We start from the raw sequence: 21,639 nt of genomic DNA, 5'->3' as shown, positions 1-21,639 counted from the left end.
TGTACTTGGTACCTTTTTAGCCCAAAGTAAAAGTAAACACTTCCTTTAAAATTCAAACAGATATTAACTTGAACCTTTTTTAATATAAAGAGAATTGCAGGACACGACATAAACATGTATAAGGTCACAGCAAATTTCTGAGTGAAATCGAAGCAGGACCTGGTATTTATTTTCATAATACCTTTCTCTTGAAGAGCCAAGTACACTATGAGAACTTTATCCCATTAATCCTTAGAGATAAGTAAAGGGACCTGAAAGAATGGCTTGTATAGATAGGGTCACATAGCCAGGTAGTGGCAGTGCTGTTAATAGCCTGCTACCATGCCCACTATTTGAATAGTTAGGCTAACTTTGCCTTAACATACCATTGTTTTAATCACACAATGGAGTATTTGTGCTCTAACAGGAGAATTCATATTCTCGCATCATACTTACATTAGTACGTGTGACATGGAGAATATTTATCCAAATTTGCCAGTATGCATGTGGTTTTGAATCCTACACCCTCCTTCTTCTGTAATCTTGCTTCTTCTTTTATTGTTTCCTCCCTGCTTCTCCACCTCCCTCCCTCTAATGCTATTAAAAGTAGGATGAAAATTCAATTATATTACAGCAGTGGAACTTAATATATCAGCTCCTCTAGCACTACATGCGTGTTGAAAGACAACAGCGTAGCCCAAGGAAATTAACCAATTCTTTCTGATATGGAGAATGACTTTTTTTGGAGGTGGAAAGCCTTCCTTCCTTATTCCCTCAAATAATAACACGCAAGTGATAACGTATTTCTCTTTCAGCTTCTAGAGGGAAAAGTTTGCAGTGGAAGAAGACAGAGCAAGTAATAATCAAGGGAAAAGAGAATGAAGAAATACTTTGTCTTTATTTTTAAGGGGGAAAAAAGGAGACTAGGGTAGAACTTTATCTTTTCTGTATCTGTAAACCACCATAATTTGTGGAAATGAAATGTACACTCTAAGCACTAGACTAATATTTACCACTGACAAAACCTATTTTAGGCCTCATCTTTTGTCAGAATCATGACTAATAACATAGAGTAACATTTTGTAAAATGGTCTTGTGTCTCTCTTGCCCCATCTTTTCCCTCTACTATACACTTCATTACTAATCTGAGCACAGAGCTAACACTGAGCTATGCATTATTCACACATCCCATGTTATCTGTCATGGCTTCACACCAGTGCTCATGCTGCTCTTGACCTAAAATCCTCTTCCCTCAGTGCTATGTCTATTGAACTTCTTGTCATCCAATGAGATTCAATTCAAATGCTAGCCAAAAGGCCTTCTCCAAACAGCTCTTTTACCTTGAACAGGAACACCTCTCTCCACTATGTCTCCACAGTATTAGTAGACATGATTCTATTTTAGAGCTCATCATTTTGTATAATTAATACATATTAACATGTTTCTCTGCTCCAAAGAATGTAACCTACTTCAAGTTGGGACCAGGTTTTATTATTTATGTGTATTTTCTGTGTCCAATATTATTACGTATCAGGCATGTCAAATTTATGATAAATGTATATGCTACAGTCTGGACAGTATAAAAAGTTTAGTTTCACAAAGGAGACAAGGTTTGCAGGCACAAGAGAGCAAGGTGGTATGATGTGTTTGGCTAAGAAAATTAAGATTAGGTAACTACTGAATTCAATAAATATTTACTAAACACCTAAGAGTAAAGAATTCTTTTTTTTTTTTTAATTTATTGGGGTGACAATTGTTAGTGAAATTACATAGATTTCAGGTGTACAATTCTGTATTACATCATCTATAAATCCCATTGTGTGTTCGCCACCCAGAGTCAGTTCTCCTTCCATCACCATATATTTGATCCCCCTTACCCTCATCTCCCTCCCACCACCCCCCAGAGTAAAGAATTCTATCCCAGGACTACTAGGATAAATAAAACGTAGTTTTTTAATTAAACAAACGTATTTATTTTTTATAAATAAATGTATTTATTTATTATCTTTGAGGTGTTCACAACTATCCACCTTGTAGATTATCTTCTATATGTGTACAGCACTTCTGTGGTTTAGATATCACTTTCCATGCTGTTCCTCATAACAACCCTGTGAAGTAGGTCATTATTTTCATTTTTATAGAGATGGAAACAGAGGGTTTGAATTCCCAGGTCTTCTCACTCCAAAACTGAACTATTTCTTCTCTACTATATCAGTGTTTCTCACAATTTTCCACTTCTGAGTACACTTTTGTCGGGAGAATAGACTTATACTCCTCAGGGTTGGGAAATATAAACTCAAAATTTAGTGTATAATTTTAAAAATTCATGCTTACTATAATGTTTTCCATGACTTCTCACTGAGTCAAACTGAAGGTCTGAGAAAATAAGTTTCATTGATTCTGGGTCCTTGAGGACCTTAGTACAGGGTTTCAACACAGAGGGGCACACACAGTTTCAGAAGCACATGGATCCACTGCTACCTTTATTCAGGGGTCTGGGTTTAGCTTGAGTCCCAACCCAAGATTTTGGGTAATTTCATAGGTTTCTAGTGGCATAATTGTATCACAGCCCTCTCTGAAGACGATAACAAAATGCACCCTCTACTCCCAGATGTTAAATGAGTAGTGGGGACTATAACCCTTTTCTCCCTGATGTCTCATTCTGGCAAAAAGGTCTCTTCAGTCTGATTCTACCTGCCACTCCTTTCGTCGTCGCTGGTTGAACCTAAAAGAGTCCCAGATGTCTCCTCCAATCACCTGTTTGTAGTACTTCAAGGCCCAAAGCCTCAGCAATGCCCTCTTCAGCACCGCCACTAGAGGGCAGCTCAGGGAGGCAGCTCTGCTGAGCCCTCTAGTGGCTGCTGGGGTGACATGGCTCTTTTATGGAACCTATTAAAAACCTCAAAAGTTGCACTCGGGAAGCCAGCCTGTGTGACACCCAGTAGCGAACTTTTAAAGAAACGTCTTGGTTCTCAGCTTCCTTTTCTTAAGGCCTTTGGCAGGTCTCAGATACATTACCTTTCATGGATGAATCGCCCACACCCTAGGATCTCCCCCTCCCAGGGTGTGGCACCGTGGAACCGTCATTCTCCTTTGGTCAGGTAAAAAAATTAAATATGAGGGACATTTCCCAAGGCCTTTTTACTTCCTCCATTTTACCCAGGGATATAGAGCTGATATATATTAGGTTGGTGGAAAAGTAATTGCGGTTTTTGCAATTATTTTTAACCTTTTAAACCACAATTACTTTTGCACCAACCTAATACATTCAGGATTTTTGCAGTGTAACCTCCTTTTCAGCATGGCTCGCAGGTTCTAGAATTAAGACTTTCAGGATCCGAATCCCGGCTCACTCATTTACTAACTGGGTAATTTTAATAATGTTCTGTAACCCCTCTACACTTGTGTTTCATCTGTAATTGGGAGAATAGTATTACCTACATCATACAGTTTGGGAAGGAATAACTATGATCATGTATGGAAAGTGCTAAGTGTGGCACACTGAAAGTGCTCAGCAAACATTAGCTATTTTTATTCTTCAAAGCTTCTGTCTAGTACATATCATGTGTATCAATTTGGTACAGAAAACTTGGTACATAGGCTACAAGGCACATATGCAAATGAATTCATGAACGTGTGTTTCCCTAAAGTGGCTAAGCTAACAGCGACCTTAGGTAATGGAAAAGGGAGTTCTTTTGTGTGGAACAATCAGTGCAAAGGGTATTCAGGGAGCAAACAAACCAAGAAGCCTGAAATCCTCCTAAAGGAGCTGTGTTTTGCACCCAGGTGTTCTTCCCTCCCTCTCTCCCCACCATGCATTCAGGGTGAATCTGGGAGTGGAGTCTGTGGGCCAGGCCTGAGTGCAAAAGCAAGAGGGTTCCAGGCCAAGGCAGGGAACTGAGCACTCCAAAGGCCAGGAAGCCCAAGCCAATCAGATTTCCCACCCACAAAGAGTCGAAAAGGTGGCAGCGCCTCATGGCCCAAAGTCCAAGCACTGCAGGAAAGTGGCCAGAGAATCTTGTCGGGTAGAGACCTGATAGAAACTGTCAGGAAAGTTAAAGCTGAAGCGCTCATAACACCCACAGGCCCAGGGAAAGGTCAGTGTGAGCCGAGCAGCTGTTCGATCCGGTGCCAGAGGCCTTGGCTGTTGTCTTCTACACCCAGGCAGTTTAGGCCTCCCTGATCAGCCCCACCTAGAAAAGCCAATTCTGCTCTTAAAGGGGACTTGCTTGTTTCAGCTAGGCAGTCTTACTCTTCATGGACAAAGCCATCTCTTAAGTGTGGATGGGGGGGTAAGGGGCAGAGTGCGTCCAGGGGTTCAACTGGCTCCAAAGGCAAGGGCTTGTGGCTGGAGCCCCGGCCTCCATGTTGAGAAAACTACACACGTTTCCTTCATAGGCAGGCAGGGGCCTTGGCTGCCAGGGACCCTGACAAGCCGCGACTTGAGCTGTGCCTTAGAGGCTGGGTTGGCTTGAGAGCGGTATAGAGGAGGGAGGGCATTCCTGGAAAGGGGGTGGGGTGGGGAGGTGCGGGGAACAGCATGAGCAAAGGCACGAAGGAAGAATGAATCTGCTGCGCGTTGAGAATGGCATGGAGACTTCACTGATTGGAGCCGGGAGTTCGTGCAGGGGGATGGAGGCAGCTATGATTGGATAGCTAAAGTGGGGCCAGATTTGGAGGGCTTTGAATGCCCGACTGAGGAGCACTCAACCCAGCTCCTGACTTGCGATTTCCGTTCAAGACTGAATTACCTATATGGTGGTTAATTCCAACGGGTGTTTTTCTTTGGGGGCTTCTGAAAAGTCAGGTTATCCTCTTACCTGCTTAAATTCTCTCCATTTACCCAGGGCTAAAGCAATCCTCACTTGTCGAAGGGAGGGGCGATAATGCTGATTAATGTTACTTTCCTTGTTTTGAAGATGCCAAAAAAAAAAAAATCCCATTTCCACGCCAAATATTATATTTGGTTTCTCCTCCTCCTCCTCCTCCTCCTCCTCACGCAAGTTCTCTTTCTCTCGCCAGCACCTCCCCCACGTTTTCCTGCTCTCCTCCACCAGCTCGGCCAGTCCCTTCCTCCTCCCCGGCGGCGCGCGTTCTGGGCCCGGCGGGCCCGCGCCGCCCTCCGCACCCGTGCGCCCCCCTCCCAGCCCCCCGCACCCGTCACCCGCACACCCCGGTCCACGCCCCCCCCGCGCCCCCCCATCCCCACCCCAGCCCGGCAGAGCGGTAGGTGTTTTGCCGTCTGCTCGGGGCCGCAGTGCGGCTGCGCGCGCTGGGCTGCCTCGGGGGCTGGCAGGGCAGCGGTGGCCGCGGCGGCGGCGGCGGCGTGGGGAGTGGCGTGGAGCTGAGCCTGGGGCTGCAGCGGCGCGGGGCTCCCGGAGTCGAAAGCCCCGGGGGCAAGAAAGGAAGGCCGGGCCGCGAAGTCCCCAAGCAACCATTCTCCTTGGATTTGGGGGAGCCTTGCCCCCTCACCTCGTCTTCAGACGCCCCCTCCTCACCGCCCCCAGCCCCGGCCGCTGACTGGAGGAGGCGGCGGCGGGGGGCTGAGGGGCGCCGCCATGCCTCTCCCGCGGTGAAGCGCCCCGGCCGTAAGGAGCCGCTGGGTCTCCCCGGTGATGTCCCCCAGGCGGCAGGCGAAAGCGACTCACTCGAGCCCTGGGGTAAAGGCCTAGCTCATCCAGCTTCCTTCCTCCTCCTCCTCCTCCTCCTCCTCCTCCTCCTCCTCCTCCTCCTCCTCTTCCCCTCCCCCCTCCTCCTATCCCCCTTCGTCCTCCCCTCCCCGTCTCTTTCCTCACCCTTCCCCGCGCCCCCATTTTCCCTCCCTCCCTCCCACCCCTCCAGCAGCGATGGCAGAGGAACAACAACAGCCGCCACCACAGCAGCCTGATGCCCATCAGCAGCTTCCCCCCAACGCCCCCAACTCGGGGGTGGCTCTGCCAGCCCTTGTGCCTGGGCTGCCAGGGACAGAGGCCAGCGCGCTGCAACACGAGATCAAGAACTCCATCTGGTAAGAGGATCCTCCATCGCTGGGGTAAAAAAGCCCAGGCACATTTCTGCTGCAAAGGGGGTGGAGGGCGGCGGGCGGGGAAGCGGAGGAGCTGGCTGATGCTTTCATTGAATGTGGGTATCCAGAGTCGGGTGCATATTTACAGGGCCTCTGGAGGTGCGGGGACTTTGCATCAGCCCTAGTCTCCATAGCCCCCAAATGCTTTTGCCCCCTCTTTAATTGTGAGTGCAGATAAACAAGTTATTTGTGGTTTTCACTTAGGTGTGAGAGGAATATGGGTCGAAATTAAGTCATCTTGCATGATGGCAGCATGAATTTGGGACTGAGGAATCTGAAATGTGTTTACTCCTTTTTGCAGTCATACAGGAGGAAGAAGTGTATTGTGAATTTTCACCAAACAGACATTGTGCGCAGGAATATTAATAGGCAGCACAAAACCCAATGTGCCTCTTCCTTTCAGTTGCGTTAGCTGCTGTTTCTGGATGTTTTTGCCTTCATTATTCTCAGATTAAATTTCTTTTTCAGGGAGTTTATTATTTCCATTGATTTTGAAGAAAGGGCTTCTTTAGTATATTTAATATATTTTATTTGAAGGTGGTAGTTTACACTGTAAAGTGGTTTTTAATTTAAAATAAATGTGTTGCCATTTTGTGTGTCTTTTTTAGAAACTAGATGAAATAGCTTTTGCTGTTCCTGTACTTTCTTGTATGAGAATTTCCAGTATTTCCGCATTAAACTGTGAAAGACTGGTGGCAGTCTTTTAATAATTAAATACATGAGTTAAGTCTATCCTGTTAGAGCCATTGCACATATTCTTTGAATGTGAACTTGCATTGTTTTTTGCAGTATTTTTCATTAGCTGACATTTTTTTTTAAAGTGTAGAGCTATTTTAAAAATGGAAAGCAATATTTGGAATTTGGTCTAAGAGACTGCTTTTAATAGAAGTTTAAAAATAGAATTAAATGTGGTATAAAAAATCTGATTTTAAAAATGAAATGTTGCATGTCTGTCATTGAATCTGACTACTAAAATATCAAAATTTCTTTTATATTGCAATTTAAAAAGTAATGTATCATAAAACGGCTGGCATTGCTGTACAATATTTACACACTTCTAAACAGTGACAATTTTTATATAAAAAATTAAGGTTTGTTATATAGTAATTTTCATTATTTTCTTGGCGTACATCCATATTGTCATGATGCTGATATGAAGTAGGTCAGTGCAGGCTTTAATAGTTTCATACTACACAGTAGTTGGCAGCTGAGTATATTGCTTTCAGTTTTAATTTTAAAATGAAGTTTAAATATTTTAAATGAGAATATTTTTGGCTTTGACAATAGTCCTGTTGTGGGTATTTGAATAGGTCAGATAAATAGGATTGTCGTGTGTGTGTGTGTGTGTGTGTGTGTGTGTGTGTGTGTGTGTGTGAGAGAGAGAGAGAGAGAGAGAGAGAGAGAGAGAGAGAGAGAGAGAGAGAGCGCGCTTTATTTATTCTTCAATGGATACCCTTACCCCCCTTTTAAAGCTGTAATTTAAAGGAAGAGATGGTTAATATCCTACTTAACATCAAGGTTTCCAGAAACCAGAGTGGTTTTTTTCCCCCTGTTAACTTAGTTTAACTTTAGTGTTCCTGAAATCATCATTAAATTGAATTAAGCACTTTGGTTTTTACATTCAGGTAAGGGATGTCACAGTTAAAAGGGCTAAAATCTTTTAATAAACACAAATTTAAAAGAATAGTCAGGGAAAAGACTGAGATAGGCAGTTTGTTAGTTGAGTTAGCAATACACATTTTAATTTATTATGAAAACAGTAAGGGAAAAAGAACCTTCATTTTATATTTTGAAAATAAGAGTAAGTCGTATAAACAGCTGATTGAAGTGTTTGAATAATAATGATAGCGGAGTGCTCTTTTTAGTAAGTAAATTAAATGTGATTTAATTATTCTTTCATTAATCATATATGTTTACACATTCATTGCAACTTAACTGTGCTGACTTTAATGTGAGAAAAACTTATCGTGGAGTGCCCTTCAGTTTTTGATACTTCGGGCAACAATCATCTTAATCCCCAAATGTACAGGTTTTAAACTTTACATAAAGACGTTAAAAAGTGAAAGCTCCTTCAATACCATCTCCTCCTAAAAAGTAGTACATGTATGTTAAATTGAAATCTTTTTTAATAGCTAAGATTGGAACTCTTTAGGTGTCTCATTTCACATCTTCTGAGGCAACAATATCTTTTTACCACCTTTTTTTATCACCTGGTCATGTTCTGAGAGATTATCAGTTTTGTACTACTTCGTATGTCAATCTTTGGTAACATTACTAATGAGAATTTGAAATTACATTGAACAGAAATGTGAAATTTAAAAATTATTAAATGGGTTTTGCATTTAGGCTGATCAGAGTTTCTAAATTATTGGACTTGCAGATCACAAACAAGTCTGTACTTGTCCTATTCTACAAATATAAATACACTATGTGAGTTAGGCCTTTAGCTGGACAATGAGTTCTTTATTATATCACTTCATAATTATTTACTTTTGTTTGTTGAACTAAAATGCTGTTTGATAAAAGTATGCCTATGGTAATTTCAAGCATTAAATGAGTCTTTGAAAAAACGATTACGTATTTAAAGTTGAAATTATATTACTTAGTGAGATCGGAACCGTGTTTTGTAAGAATTGGATATATGTATTTCTAAGATAGGTCTAGAAAATAAAAATACTCCTAACTTGGTAGAATTGTAATGTTTGTGTGACATACTTATGAATGTCTTCAACGGAAGTCCAAGTTACCAGGCCTGCATCTTTCTTTACCTTCCTCATTCCCACTCCGTGGACAAAGATCCAGATCACTTGCACTATTCACTTAAAAGGAGCTTTACTTGCAGAGGTGTGTTTTCATCCTGAATATGCTGGAAGAATGTTCTCCATATTTTGTAAACAATAGAATTATAATATAAACTTTTCATTCAAAAAAGAAAACTAGTAATCCATATCTTTTTGGTGAAGACTCATTCTGGCAACCTAAAACAAAGCCAGAACCTAACCTCATGGTAAACTTATTTAACTTCCATTGCATCCCTCTTTCGTTACCCAAAAGAAGAACACCAAAGGAAATTTTTATTTCCTCTTATCTCCCAGTGTCTTCAGAGTTTAAAAAAAATAAAGAAAAAAGAAAATTGTATTTAAACAAAGTTTTACTAAGTGATTTCTTTTTCCTTTTTGAAGCAGTTTTACTTGAAACCCTGGTAGAATAAAATAGCTGTGGAAAAAATACGATAGAAAAAGTTACATTTGCAATCTTCTTTGTGATTAGTTAGATCTAAGAATAATCATACTTACATGGGTGGGAGTGACGAACATGTTTACAATCAGGCTGTAATATAGACTCTAAACCTTTACCTAGAAATTCAAAAGAAACCCTGGTGTTTCATTATAGAAAGTTTTCTAATACTGCATTTACTCAAAAAATTCAGGGATTCTGGAAAGAATTAGTTTTTAGCAATTGTTATTTTCATTTATGTAACTCTTTATTTGCAAATAAGACGTTGTAAACCATTTCTTAAAACAGTCCTATAAAATGTGTGATTGTTCTGCCTACTTTATGGAAACAGAGAAATTGAATGACAGGGAAGTTATAGGATTCCTCTGATTTATCATCAGACCCTGGAAGCAGTGCAGGAGCCAGAGCTCCCTGTCTTTATTCAGTCTTGTAAGTCTTACAGACTTCTGAATCTAGTACATTTTAGACTTAGAATTATAATCAAAGTAGAATATATGTGGACCATTTGGGATATTGTCTAAATTGTAATTTAATCCCAAATTGAGCAATTTTATTCAACTTATTTCTTAGTTACAATGAGCAAAGTATGGTGATCCTCAGGTTTACATAGTGACGCCATATTAGTCCGGATTTCTGTCCCCTGTCCTAGAACTTAGTAATTTTGTCCTTGGGTCTGGGTCAGACAATTTATTAGCTAGGTCAGGCAATTTATTAGCGCTGTCTGAGAAATAGTTATTTTAAGTTCCTTCAGCTGCAGTGGGAAACATTTTTTATAAAGCTCATGACTTTAGAGTTTATTTTAACCATAGCCCATGATCTTCATTTTGCTTTAAAATTAGAGACTGATTAGTATATCAACTGGCTTTCATATATTTTGATTAGTTGGTTGACATGCTATCTACCCTGGATTCAGCCTGTCTTTCATCCCAAGCACACCAGACTGGATGCTTTTTTGAGGCCAGATGTTATGGTTGCGTCCCAACACTGTTTTTGAAAGAAGGCAGTTCTTTGCTCTCCTCTATGATTTGAAACTGATGAAATTGTCTTCTATACTGACCAGAAAAGCAATTTCAAGCCCTCTTTTCTGGCCTTGTTTAGCTTAGGTAATAGGTGTCTGTGTATAAATAATTGACCAATTTGCCTTCCTCATTGGGAGGTGTCTTTAATGATGTTATACACAGAACTGATTTGGTTTCTATATCACTATTAGTTTTTAGTATTACAGGGGAATATGAGCTTCACAATGGTAGACAAGGCAGAAGTGTCTCATTTGTTATAAAATATGCTTTGAATAAAAACGTACATCAAATCGCTTTTTATATTAGTGATTGCACATTAAAATTGTACAAATGAAAATAATTAAAATGAATATTGTCATTTACTCAAATTGAGCACTTTAAGCAAGAACAGTGTTGGTACTTACCTGAGTACCAGCTATATACAAAGTACTACGTATGTAGGAGACTGGCATTTGAGGAATGTCCATTCACTTGTAAGACTGACCTTGCAGTATTAACCTCAGCAAAAATGTGCAATAAAACATCTCTTTTATTCAGTTAGGAGACCTGGGAAAAAGGTGACCAGTATCAAAGTGTCAATTGTGGGAAAAGGAGACCTTAGTTTCCTTGTCCAGAAAATCAAAGGTTTATGTTAGATGACCTTACAACAAGGTTTTTTTTTAGCTTAAATTATGACTCTTGTTACTAAATTAATATTGACAGCAATAATAAAGTATATTATAAGAATAGTGAGGACTAACAGCATTAACTAATCACAGTCAATCAGCAGAACATTTCCAATGGATGGATTATTAGGATGTGTCAATGTTTCCTTGGGTGTTAGCTCTGGAGGACTATATCTAAAGGTGTTATTCATTTATTGTTACCTTGTGTGAGAGGTCTGTTGTATGAGATTCAGTCTGCAAATACTTATTGTGCATGTATTACATTTAAAGTGTTCTAAGAGCTGTTGATTATGTAAAAATATGTAAGGCTATTCAGTAATCTCTGTTGTTGGGGAATTTAGTAGTTGCGAGTTGAGAGATTGCACTGGTGGTTATTTGTGTGCATGTTTTGTTTATAAAGAGGTGCTCAGTTCTTGTAAGCACCTCACACGCGACCTTGTTCCTGTAGTAATAATTTAATATTTTAAGGCAGTGGTGTATGTTGTATTGTAAATGTGGTTATGTAAATAAGAAAGGTGTGTATTCTTTCCAGAATAATTTCGGGTATGGTGGAGCTTCACAACTTTTCCTCTTCATTGAGGGTAGACATTTCGCGCATCACTGTGACAGAGTGTTCTTTCTAAGTACAAAGAAGAACAAAACAAAAAGATGGTTACTCTGTATCTCCGACAGTAAACTAGTGCCTCCTTATCCAGTGCCTCCTGTTCAACCAGTCTTTCTATCTCAAGGGTTCTAAGAGTTCGGGTTAAGGATGAGTAGCATGGACCGATAGGTGGAAGAATCTTCCTGCCCTGTGCAGGGTAATAAATAAAGAACAATAAGCTCTGAAGTCTTAATACACTTGATTAAGATAGTTAACACTTAACCTTAACCCACATAAATCAAAGCTTGAAAACATAATTTAATTTTTATTTCTTGAGACATTTACTTTTTCTGTTTCATGGCCTATCTGTGTACCTTGTTTTTTTTTGTTGTTTTTTTGTTTGTTTGTTTTTTTAATTGGAGAACAGTGTGTAGTTCCAGGGCCCATTAGCTCCAAGTCAAGTCGTCCTTCAGTCTAGTTGTGGAGGGCGCAGCTCAGCTCCAATTCCAGTCGCCATTTTCAGTCTTAGTTGCAGGGGGCGCAGCCCACCATCCCATGGGGGAATTGAATCGGCAACCTTGTTAAGAGCTCGTGCTATAACCAACTGAGCCATCTGGCCGCCCCTATGTACCTCCTATTTATAAGAGAAAATAGAAAACAATGAGGTTTGGTTAATTATGCACAATACCTCTACCAGGTATCGATTACGGTGGATCCTATATATGTTACCAAAAGTTGTCTGGGAAGTGATATTCCTAGTATCTTAGAACAAACTGAAAACATACAGATATTCTTTGCTATTTGATTCTCTGTTTGGTTTCTGAATTCGAAGAGTGAGAGGTCAGAGTAACAGGTTGCAATCTATTATGTCTTGGAATTTTGGGAGACAAGAATTCATATGGTGTGAAATACCATCTCCAAATAGCCTTATCTATATCTGTCTATCTATCTATCTATCTATCTATCTATCTATCTATCTATCTATCTATCTATCTATCTATCTATATATACCTAAACCCATTCGTAGTCTGAGTTTGGATAGCAAGGGTTCAGAGAGCAAAAGATATTTTTACACTCATTCCAATACAGGATTAGCAAATTGGTTTGAATTTGCATGCTAAATCTGATTGATTCACAATGGCTACCTAGGGCGTGGGGATAGGAAGTGGTGGTACTTATGACCTATAATTACCTCCCCTTTTCTTTCTGAGCTCTATTATAGGCAAAGCATTAGAACTGTTGGTCATGTTAGAGGGTATTAGTCCCTAGGGCTATGGTATTGCCATTTAGGATACCTAAATTTAAGACACAAACTAGGAGAGTACTTAGGTTTGGGTTTTCTTTCTCTACTTGTATTGTTATTATTTTTCTGTGACTTTCCTACTTTGATCACCTGGTAATACCATGTGGCTACAAGATGAGAACAGGAAATTATTATGTGACTACTTCAGTTTGCCCTATCTTTTTCTGTGCTTTCATTATCTTCTCTAATTATGCTTATGTGGGTCTCTTTACCTGCTACCTTAAAAAAAACTTTTTTCTGCTGGTATAAGTATCTACCTTTAAGATCCAACTCATGCGCCACTGCTTCGGTGAAACTTTTTCCAACTCCCAGGGAACAATGATCTGAGTTGTATAAATTTCCTTTTCCCCAGTAATTTAGACTGGTCTTACCTGAGATGAGTCCATTTAGTGAATTTTTACTGAATTTAAGTGAAACATTCTCATTTTCTAATATGTAGAGTTCATAGAAATTCAGAGACAATAAGTCTAAAACAAGACAAACTCTACATAATAAGTAATTTACAATATGACAGTAAAATATCATGTAATAGCCAAGAACTTGCCATTGTTTTTGCAGTATGTATGAAATTTTAAAAGTTTAATTAGATAAGAGTGTTACTTCAGTAACATCTTGCTTGGAGTTAAGTTGGTTTTTCATTTAACTGTCAGGTTAGTAAATGGGTGATCCCTTTTTCTGAAGGAGGAGATATTAGTAAGGAGTGTTTGGCCACATTCTGTATACACATATTTCAAAGGAGTGCGAAGGTCAAAGACTCATGCGGAACTTACAGAATCGAAAGTGGTCAAGGAAAACCGAATGCAGTGCCCATTTGTCTATTACATACAGACATAGGAAGATTAAAAAATATAAGACACCACTTCTGTCTTGAAAACATTCACCCCTGTGTGAATAGTTGTACGCATCATCAATTGAATTTAACAAAAGTCAGATTTTGTTAAATGCATTAATGGTATAAACAAGTACAGAATTAGAAGAGAGAGGGATTCAGTGAGCACATATTTTTATTGGCAAAGTTCAGAGTAGTGGCCTTAACAAAAAATCAAGGGGTGAGCTATTGATCCCGATACGTTTATCAATGTACTTACTGGGAAATCTTTATTTCCACGAGCAGAAATTAGACTGAGAGTTGTTGATGACAGTAAGCTTTGCTGGTAATGAGAATAATTAGAGGAAAATAGGACAAAATTGGCTTGACTGAGGAGTGGGGTTTCCACCAATCACAATCCTCTCACCTAAATTTTAATGTACAAAGGTAGAAGAAAGAAGATAGAGTAATAGTAGAGAAGAAAGGGAGGGGGTGGGTGGGGACTGGGACAGAGGACAAGGAACTGCTCCTGTCTGTAACAGTCTTGGAAGAGGAATGTGTCCCTTGACTTGACTCTCCTGAAGGATGGCCATTGCATGAAGAGAATTAGAATGTTTGGTGTGGGGTCCCGCATCTGTCATTCATCCCGTATCTCAGCTCCTGCATCTTAGCATCTGTGTCTGTGAACTTTTCTGTTATCCAATGCACTTTGTTCTCCCGTTTTGGATTTATCCTTTTCCGTGTATTTATGGAATTTGTTCCAACATATACCCCATTTTGGTCACCGTCATCAAACTGTTCTTTTCCACTGCTGCTTTTCCTGTGACTATACATGCCTATGACTGACTTCCTTAAAACAACAGCAAACAACCTTGGAGAAAAAGATTTTGCAGTAAAACAAAGAGTTGATCTCTCAGTGACTTAAAGAGCTCATTCTTAGTCATAAGAGAAAAAGTCAGTAGGTAAGTGAATGAAGAATATAAATACTCATTTTATAAGATGAATAATATGAACAGTTAACAAATATGCAAAAGTTTTTACTCTCAATAATAAAAAATAATTAAAGCAGAAAAGTGCTTTTATTGACCACTAGGAAAAACTTTAAGAAATACAGTAACCATTGCTCGCTGGTTTTGCTGTTTTTCCTTATCCCTTTCCTTCCCCTCCAGTCCCTCAAGTTCTATCCAGTTGTATGATATGTAAGCCCACTCATAGTTTTGGTGGAACAAGTTTGAACATACGTTTCAAAAGTGTTAACTGTGTTTGCATTTAGGTTGTGGAACACTGATTTTTTTTCTCTCCTGTTTTATTCTCCACATTTTCTTAAATGAGTAGGTGTTATTTTTCGTTTGGAAAAATATCCAAACAAGTAAAAGAATGCCCTTTGTCTGTCCTGCTACTCTTCCCTTTAGCTGACCTCTCTCCATCAGCTTACCATCTCCACTTCGTCAGATCTCTCTGTGCTCTTGTCCTTTTCAACTCTTCCATCTGGCTTCCTGCTCTTCTTGCCAACTCAGTGGCCTTTTTTCAGTCTTTATCTTTCATTATGTCTCTAACTTTTCTTTCACTTTGATTCCTTAACACATTGGAAATTCTCATTCATTCCTTTTTGTGAGCTGCTTTTGTATCGGCTACGCTGCCTGGCATTGGGGAGTCCATGGGCAAGGATACGAGATCCCTGTTTTTGTGGACCTTACCTCTGATTAACATTTTTTTTTCCAGCGCCTTTCCTCTAGATGCTCTTTAATTTTGAATATCCAGACACTTATTTCTCAGCCATCCATTGTTTTCCTCTTTTCACTTCTTTGCTAACGTCAAGAAATAGATAGGCTGAACAGACAACTCGAACCACATCTACTCATTCCTTCTCCAGAGTACAGGAAGATACCATTGTCACCGTAAGCTTGGCATTTTCACAGTAGCCCTTCTTCTGTGCCATCGTGCCTTGCTACCTCAATTTGCTTTCATTTCCAATTATTCTCCTTCTTTTGGTAGTAGATACCACATTCTGTCAGGCTAGCAACATTGGTTTCATAATTGATTTTTCTCTTATCCCCATCCCATACCCAGTATTTTAACAAGTTGCCAAGTTTGCGCTGTCACTTAAGTTTCTCCTTATTTTCTCTTTTCCACTCCAGGACCATAGATAGCTCAGTGCTTTACCATCTCATTCCTGGAACATTACAGCGTCAGCATAGCCACTGCCTGCCCCTGGCCTTCCCCCTGCCCCCGATTCAACTATGCTGTATATCGCTGCCAAAATAAGTCTTCTAAAACATCCTTTTTTCAGGTAATTCCCTTCTAAAAACCTTCAATTTCGCCTTGCCCTCCATGTCGTATCTAAAGATTTCCCTCCGCTTTCAAAGGCCTGTATAATCTAGCCCCATACAGTCAATCCAACCCTATTTTTTGCTGTTCCCCAGTATTCAACTCCATTTCACTGTTTGTCTTCTATTTTTGTCATCCTGCTTTCATTCCTTTGTATCTTTTCTGGAATCTCCACTTCTCTGTTTCCAAATCATACTTTAACCATTTTTGAAGTCATTGCTCAAATCATTATACTATGAAACATTCTTTAGCTGTTCCAGTCCACATTGGCCTTTTCTTGACTTCATGTTGTATATAGTGAGTTCTGTACAATTAAGCAGTTACACACTCGTAATTTTTTTTCCCTGTGTCGTTTTAATCAACAAGATCTTTGAAGCTAGGGGCAACACCTTTTGCATCTTTCTATTTCTCATCTAGTAGTAGGTACTCACTAGTGTCATTTTTGTCTATTATATTCTTAGAGGCGCTTTATTTTTTTCTTCTGCATATTAAAGTTTCTATATTTGATATTTTTAATGTGGTAATTTTCTCCCCAAACAGGTTATTAAACTCATGTTGTTTTACAGAAACAATTTTTTAAATTGCATTGGTAAAACTGAAGTAATCATTTGTTTAGAGTTTCAGTTCTACTAGTCAAATATCTTTCACTGTACATCTAGATGAAAAATAATGTACGAGTACTGGTATGTCCGAAGTGAGAGCCATTGTGTTTCTCATTTTTAAAATACTGAGATGACTACTACATAGTTCAGTAGCCTTTTATGAATAAGTATACTGTAGTATCTAGTTAGGGTTTTGTGGACTGATCAGCTATATCTGTGTCCCAACCTAATTCCCAAGAAATTTTGCAGACACCCTCCCCCGACCCCCCCCCCACACACACACACATACACACTCCTTAACATTGAAGTGGAAATCACTTCTTTACAGTGTGGTCCTGGTGGAGGGTTTGACCTAGTATTTATTTTAGAAGCCAAGACGTAAGGCTAAGGTAACCTGTTAGTCATGGCTAAAGCCTAAAGATGGATGGCAAAGGAAACCTGTGAGTTAAGGGCACATAACGGAGGGAGGTGGCTTTATCTGGGAAATAAGGTGGGAATGACTAAAACAGGAAAACAATTTTGAGGGCCTGAAGTGTTTCAAATTCGTAAAAAGCCCCTAGTTTGCTAGGGCTTTCTATCTGACATAGAGCCTTTTTGTTTGTTTGATTTTTTTTTTTTTTGGTCTGATATCCTTTCAGAGAGGTACAACATCTAGATTAAAAGACCTTTTCAGCTTAAAAATTGTCTTTATATGATCCTACGGGGTTTGTTAAGAGCAGTGGTTTCTTAAAATGTTGTATTAGCATCACCTGGGAACTTGTTAGAATGCAAATTTGGGGGCTTCACCTCAGATTTACTGGAATAGAAATTCTGGGGGTGTGACCAACAGTCTTTGTTTTACTAGCCCTCCAGATGATTCTGATAGATCCTGAAATTTGAGAATCACTAGCTTAGAGGAAATATCTTCTAATAAAGAAATATTAAGCCAAAGTACTCTGTGGCAGAACTTTAGTATTAATCCTTGAGTACCTCAGGTAGAGTTATTGACGCATTTATTTTAATTTTCATAGTATTTGAATATAATTCTGCTATGGCATCATTTACTGTGTTGTAAAAGATTTCCACTAAGCTAAAATTGTTACTCTCAGTAATTGTATGTAAAATGAATTGATGAATAAAAATTAAACAGTGCATAGTCGTCATTGCACTCAGCCCAGGTCATCAATTAAAAGACACACACACACAAACACACGATACCAGTGATCACATGTGCAAGAAAATGTGGGATGCATAACCCAGGAGTTGGCAAGCTTTTTCTTGAGAGGGCCAGATAGTAGTATTTTTGGCTTTGCAGAAGATAGGCCTGTTGCAGCTACGCTACTCTGCAGGAGTAGCCATGTCAGGAAAGTAGCCATAGACAATATATAAATGAATGGGTATGGCCAGAGTTGTTCTACTGCTGGCAGGTTTGGGCCCTTGGGCAGCAGTGCATGGACTCCTGTATCCCATTGCCATGCTGGGAAAACTACTCAAAGAGTACAGATATCAGTTCTCAAACTTCACTCCCTTTATGGGCAAACAATGGATGATAGTCACCTGCTTGATATGGTCCTGTCTCCCTTGGGTAAACCGCAGGATTATGCGTAAAGCATATAAGAATGCAAATGAGTGAGAGTTATATTTTGGGGATAGTCTTAACTCAGCTTCCAGTGGAGACGATAAAGTATAGTGTCTTCTGGTTTCTGGTCTGACACAAAGCTTGGACTCCTGTCATTGCAAGAAAAAAAATCAAACAAACTGAAAATCCGCCACTCTTCTTAGATCCGCAGAGAATGGAGGTCACGGGGCAAACTGCTGCCTGGAAAACTGGAGACAGACAGGCAGATACAGAGAATCATAGCTTACAGTTGGCAGAAGCTCAAAGCTAAAGCCACTACGGATGGGAGCACTTTCTAAAGTACAACTGATGAATTGCTTGAGACTCTGCATGGGCTAGCTTTAGAGTGTCTCAGCCTTAGGGAAGTCCCCACACTTTCCTGAGTTGTACCTGGAGCCCTACCAGATTCTACCAGTAAGAAAAACCTCTTACTTCCTGCATGGGTAGCAGGGACAGTGGGAGGAGGAGAAAAGGAACCATTTTGAAATAGCCCAGAGCTCTCTCTTTTTTTTTTTTTAACAAGGCCTGCCTTAAGGGAAGCTCTTTTACCAGAGCCTAACCAACTGGGGTTTTACCAAAGCCTCATTGGCCCAAGGGAAGGAAAATCCCCAATCTGGCTCACTCCTACCCCCACATTATCACATCAGTGGGGCTCCTGTATAATATAATAAGATTACTGATAAAAACAACCATAAGCTTCAGACCTTATTTAAGGAGTCTAGGGACTCCCAAAGAGAACATGGGGGACAAAAACAAGGACATTAGAGAAAATATTAGCCTCAGACAACACAGTAAACACAGCCTAACTCCTAGCCAGATAAACATAAAACCTCGTGTTTACCTCAGTACCTTTTACCCAATATTGTCTGGCTTTCAACAATAAATTACAAGGAATGCTAAAAGGCAGAAGACACAATCTGAAGAGGAAAACCAGGCATCAAAACCAGATGCAGATATAGCACAGATTTTTGGAATTATCAGACCATGAATTTAAAACCACTATGATTAACATGCTAAGGGCTTTAATGAAAAAAAGTAGAAAACATCCAAGAACAGGTGGATAATGCAAGCAGAGGGGTTGAAACTCTAAGAATCCAAAGGAATTGTTAAAAATCAAACACACAGTAGCAGAAATGAAGAATGCCATTGATGGTCCAACAGTAGACTGGACATGACTGAGGAAAGACTCAGCTTGAAGGTACGTCAGTTGAAACTTCCTCAGACAAAAATTGAGGTAATTTGCTGCTAGTAGACTTGCTTTGCAAGAAATATTAAAAGAAGTTCTATAAAGACAAGGAAATGATACAAGTCAGAAACTCAGATCTACATGAAGATGAATGAGAAGGAATAAATGAAGATGAAGTAAAGCTTTAATATTTAATTGATCTAATAGATAATAGTTTGTTTAAAATAATGTATTTGGTGATTATAGCTTACGAATAAGTGAAATAAATGACAACCATGTTATAAGGGGTGGGAGGGAGAAATACTTTTAAAAAAGGACTTGCACTAACTCTGAAGCAGTAGTGTTTGAAAGAGGACTTGGGTAGTCATAAAACTACATTGGAAACCCTAGGGTAACCACTAGAAAGATTTTAACAGGAAGTATAATTGATATGTTAAGAGAATGGAGGAAAAGGAATCATAAAATGCTCAAATGAAACCAAAGAAGGCAGAACTAGAATAGAAGACACAAAAAGAGAGATAAAAGAAACAAAAAGGGCAATGAGTGGTAAACAGTTACAAATTTGGTACATTTTAATCCAACTATTGCAATAATCACTTTAAATGTGAGTGTTCAAATACACAAGTTAAAAGACAAACTGTCAAAGTATATTAAAAAAAACAAGACCCAATTATATATATTGTCTACAGGTATGTTATTCATAGACTTTGGTACTTTAACATTTAGTAACCAGTTACTTGTAACATACTTCACAACCTTTGCTGTAAAAGTTGCAAGGAAGGGGTGAGTTACTTAAATTATAAAGAGCTCAAGGGAAAATGCTCATATTTTGTGCCCAGTTTTGTGTATAAACTGTTTCATTTCCTCCATTTAGAATTTTACAAGTAATTATTGAGCATTTCTTATGTAGATTCTGATTTTTTTAAAAAAAAAACAGCTTTAATGAGATAATTTACATACCATTAAATTTACCTGTTTTAATCGTGCAGTTCAGCGGTAAATTTTGAGTATATTTATAAACTTGTGCGATCATCACCATGATCTAGTAAGAATGTTTTGATTTTTTTTGGAAAGCAGTTGAAAAGTGAATTATATTGACTGGATTGATTAGAAATGGAAAGGTTATTTAATTACAATCCTGAAGGTTCAAAGGCAATAGGAGCATTTGAGGTAGTATTTCTGTTTTACATGTTGATGAGGCTTAACAATAGAACATGGATTTCTGGAAACTCAAAAGATGAAGTTACTCTTGGCTCTATTTTTCTCTACAGTCTTTCCTTGCCTTTATCCTCTGTGGACCAGGCTTTCATTACTTTAGATGTGATTTTTAAAAAACAGCTTCTATTTAGATACTTACTGCTAAAAGAATTGTCTAAGTATTGCCTTGCACTTTATAACTGGTCAAATACTTGTGTGAGTCTTCCTGTGGCACACATTTTTAGTATTTTTACTTTATACATTTGTAATTATAGAACACAATGTCACCTGTCACTTTTCTGTAATATATTTTGAACCAGTGAGATGATTGTACTTTCTTTTTTAAATTAAGTTTCTCTAAGATGGTTAGAAAATTTCTCTGCCAAGCATAAAAGCTTACAAAATAGAGTAATTTTATTTTTTAAATCTTACACATTTCACAATTTTGAAGTGAAAACAATCAGAATCACGAAGAGGCAGTCCAGTGTAGCAGCATAAGTCATTATAATGCATTCTGAAGTTAGTTGCCTAGGTTTGCCACACAGGTAACTTAACCTTTTGACATTGTTTCCTTTATCAGTAAAATGGAAATAGTGCTTATCTCATAAGGTTGAGTGAAGATCAAATGAGATACTCATGTAAAACATTTAGTACAGAATCTGGCGCATGGTGAGTACTCAATAAATGTTGGCTGTTATTTTTTTAACCACAATAAAATTCAAAGAACTTTTTTACCTTAACATATGTCTCGGGGGGCAACCTGCGGGGTCTCTGCTCCCACTCCCCACATAAGAACGCAGGACATGGTGAAGCCAAAAAGGAATACCCACGGAGCCATAGATAGGGGAGTCATACCACTATGGTCTCACTGGAGGCTGAGTTGGAGACATAGGAAACAGGAGCCACACGATCCGCAACCCTCACTCCGCCTCTTGCTGGCTCAGCTACCATCTTCTTGCTAGCTCCCATTTTTCTGCTAGCGTAGCCACAGCAGTTATATTGGTGGCCGATGGCTCACTGTTTACAGCTGACGGCCAACTAGCCACAGCTGATGGCCATCCAGTCACAGTT

At 39.3% G+C, this 21,639-nt stretch overlaps 1 protein-coding gene across 1 annotated transcript in view; it reads left to right on the top strand.

Moving 5' to 3' along the window:
• The first annotated feature begins 5,275 nt into the window (after positions 1-5,275).
• RFX7 (regulatory factor X7) overlaps positions 5,276-21,639 on the top strand; it is a 95,600-nt gene continuing 79,236 nt past the window's right edge. The window contains exon 1 of the mRNA XM_081049306.1: positions 5,276-5,986. Within this exon, the coding sequence (XP_080905432.1) occupies positions 5,826-5,986 (161 nt within the window). The 5' untranslated portion in view covers positions 5,276-5,825. The remainder of the gene's footprint in view (positions 5,987-21,639) is intronic.

The sequence above is a fragment of the Rhinolophus hipposideros genome (genome assembly GCF_964194185.1).
Source record: "Rhinolophus hipposideros genome assembly, chromosome: 5".
In the NCBI taxonomy this organism is placed as follows: Eukaryota; Metazoa; Chordata; class Mammalia; order Chiroptera; family Rhinolophidae; genus Rhinolophus; species Rhinolophus hipposideros.
This window is presented reverse-complemented; position numbering and strand designations above follow the sequence as displayed.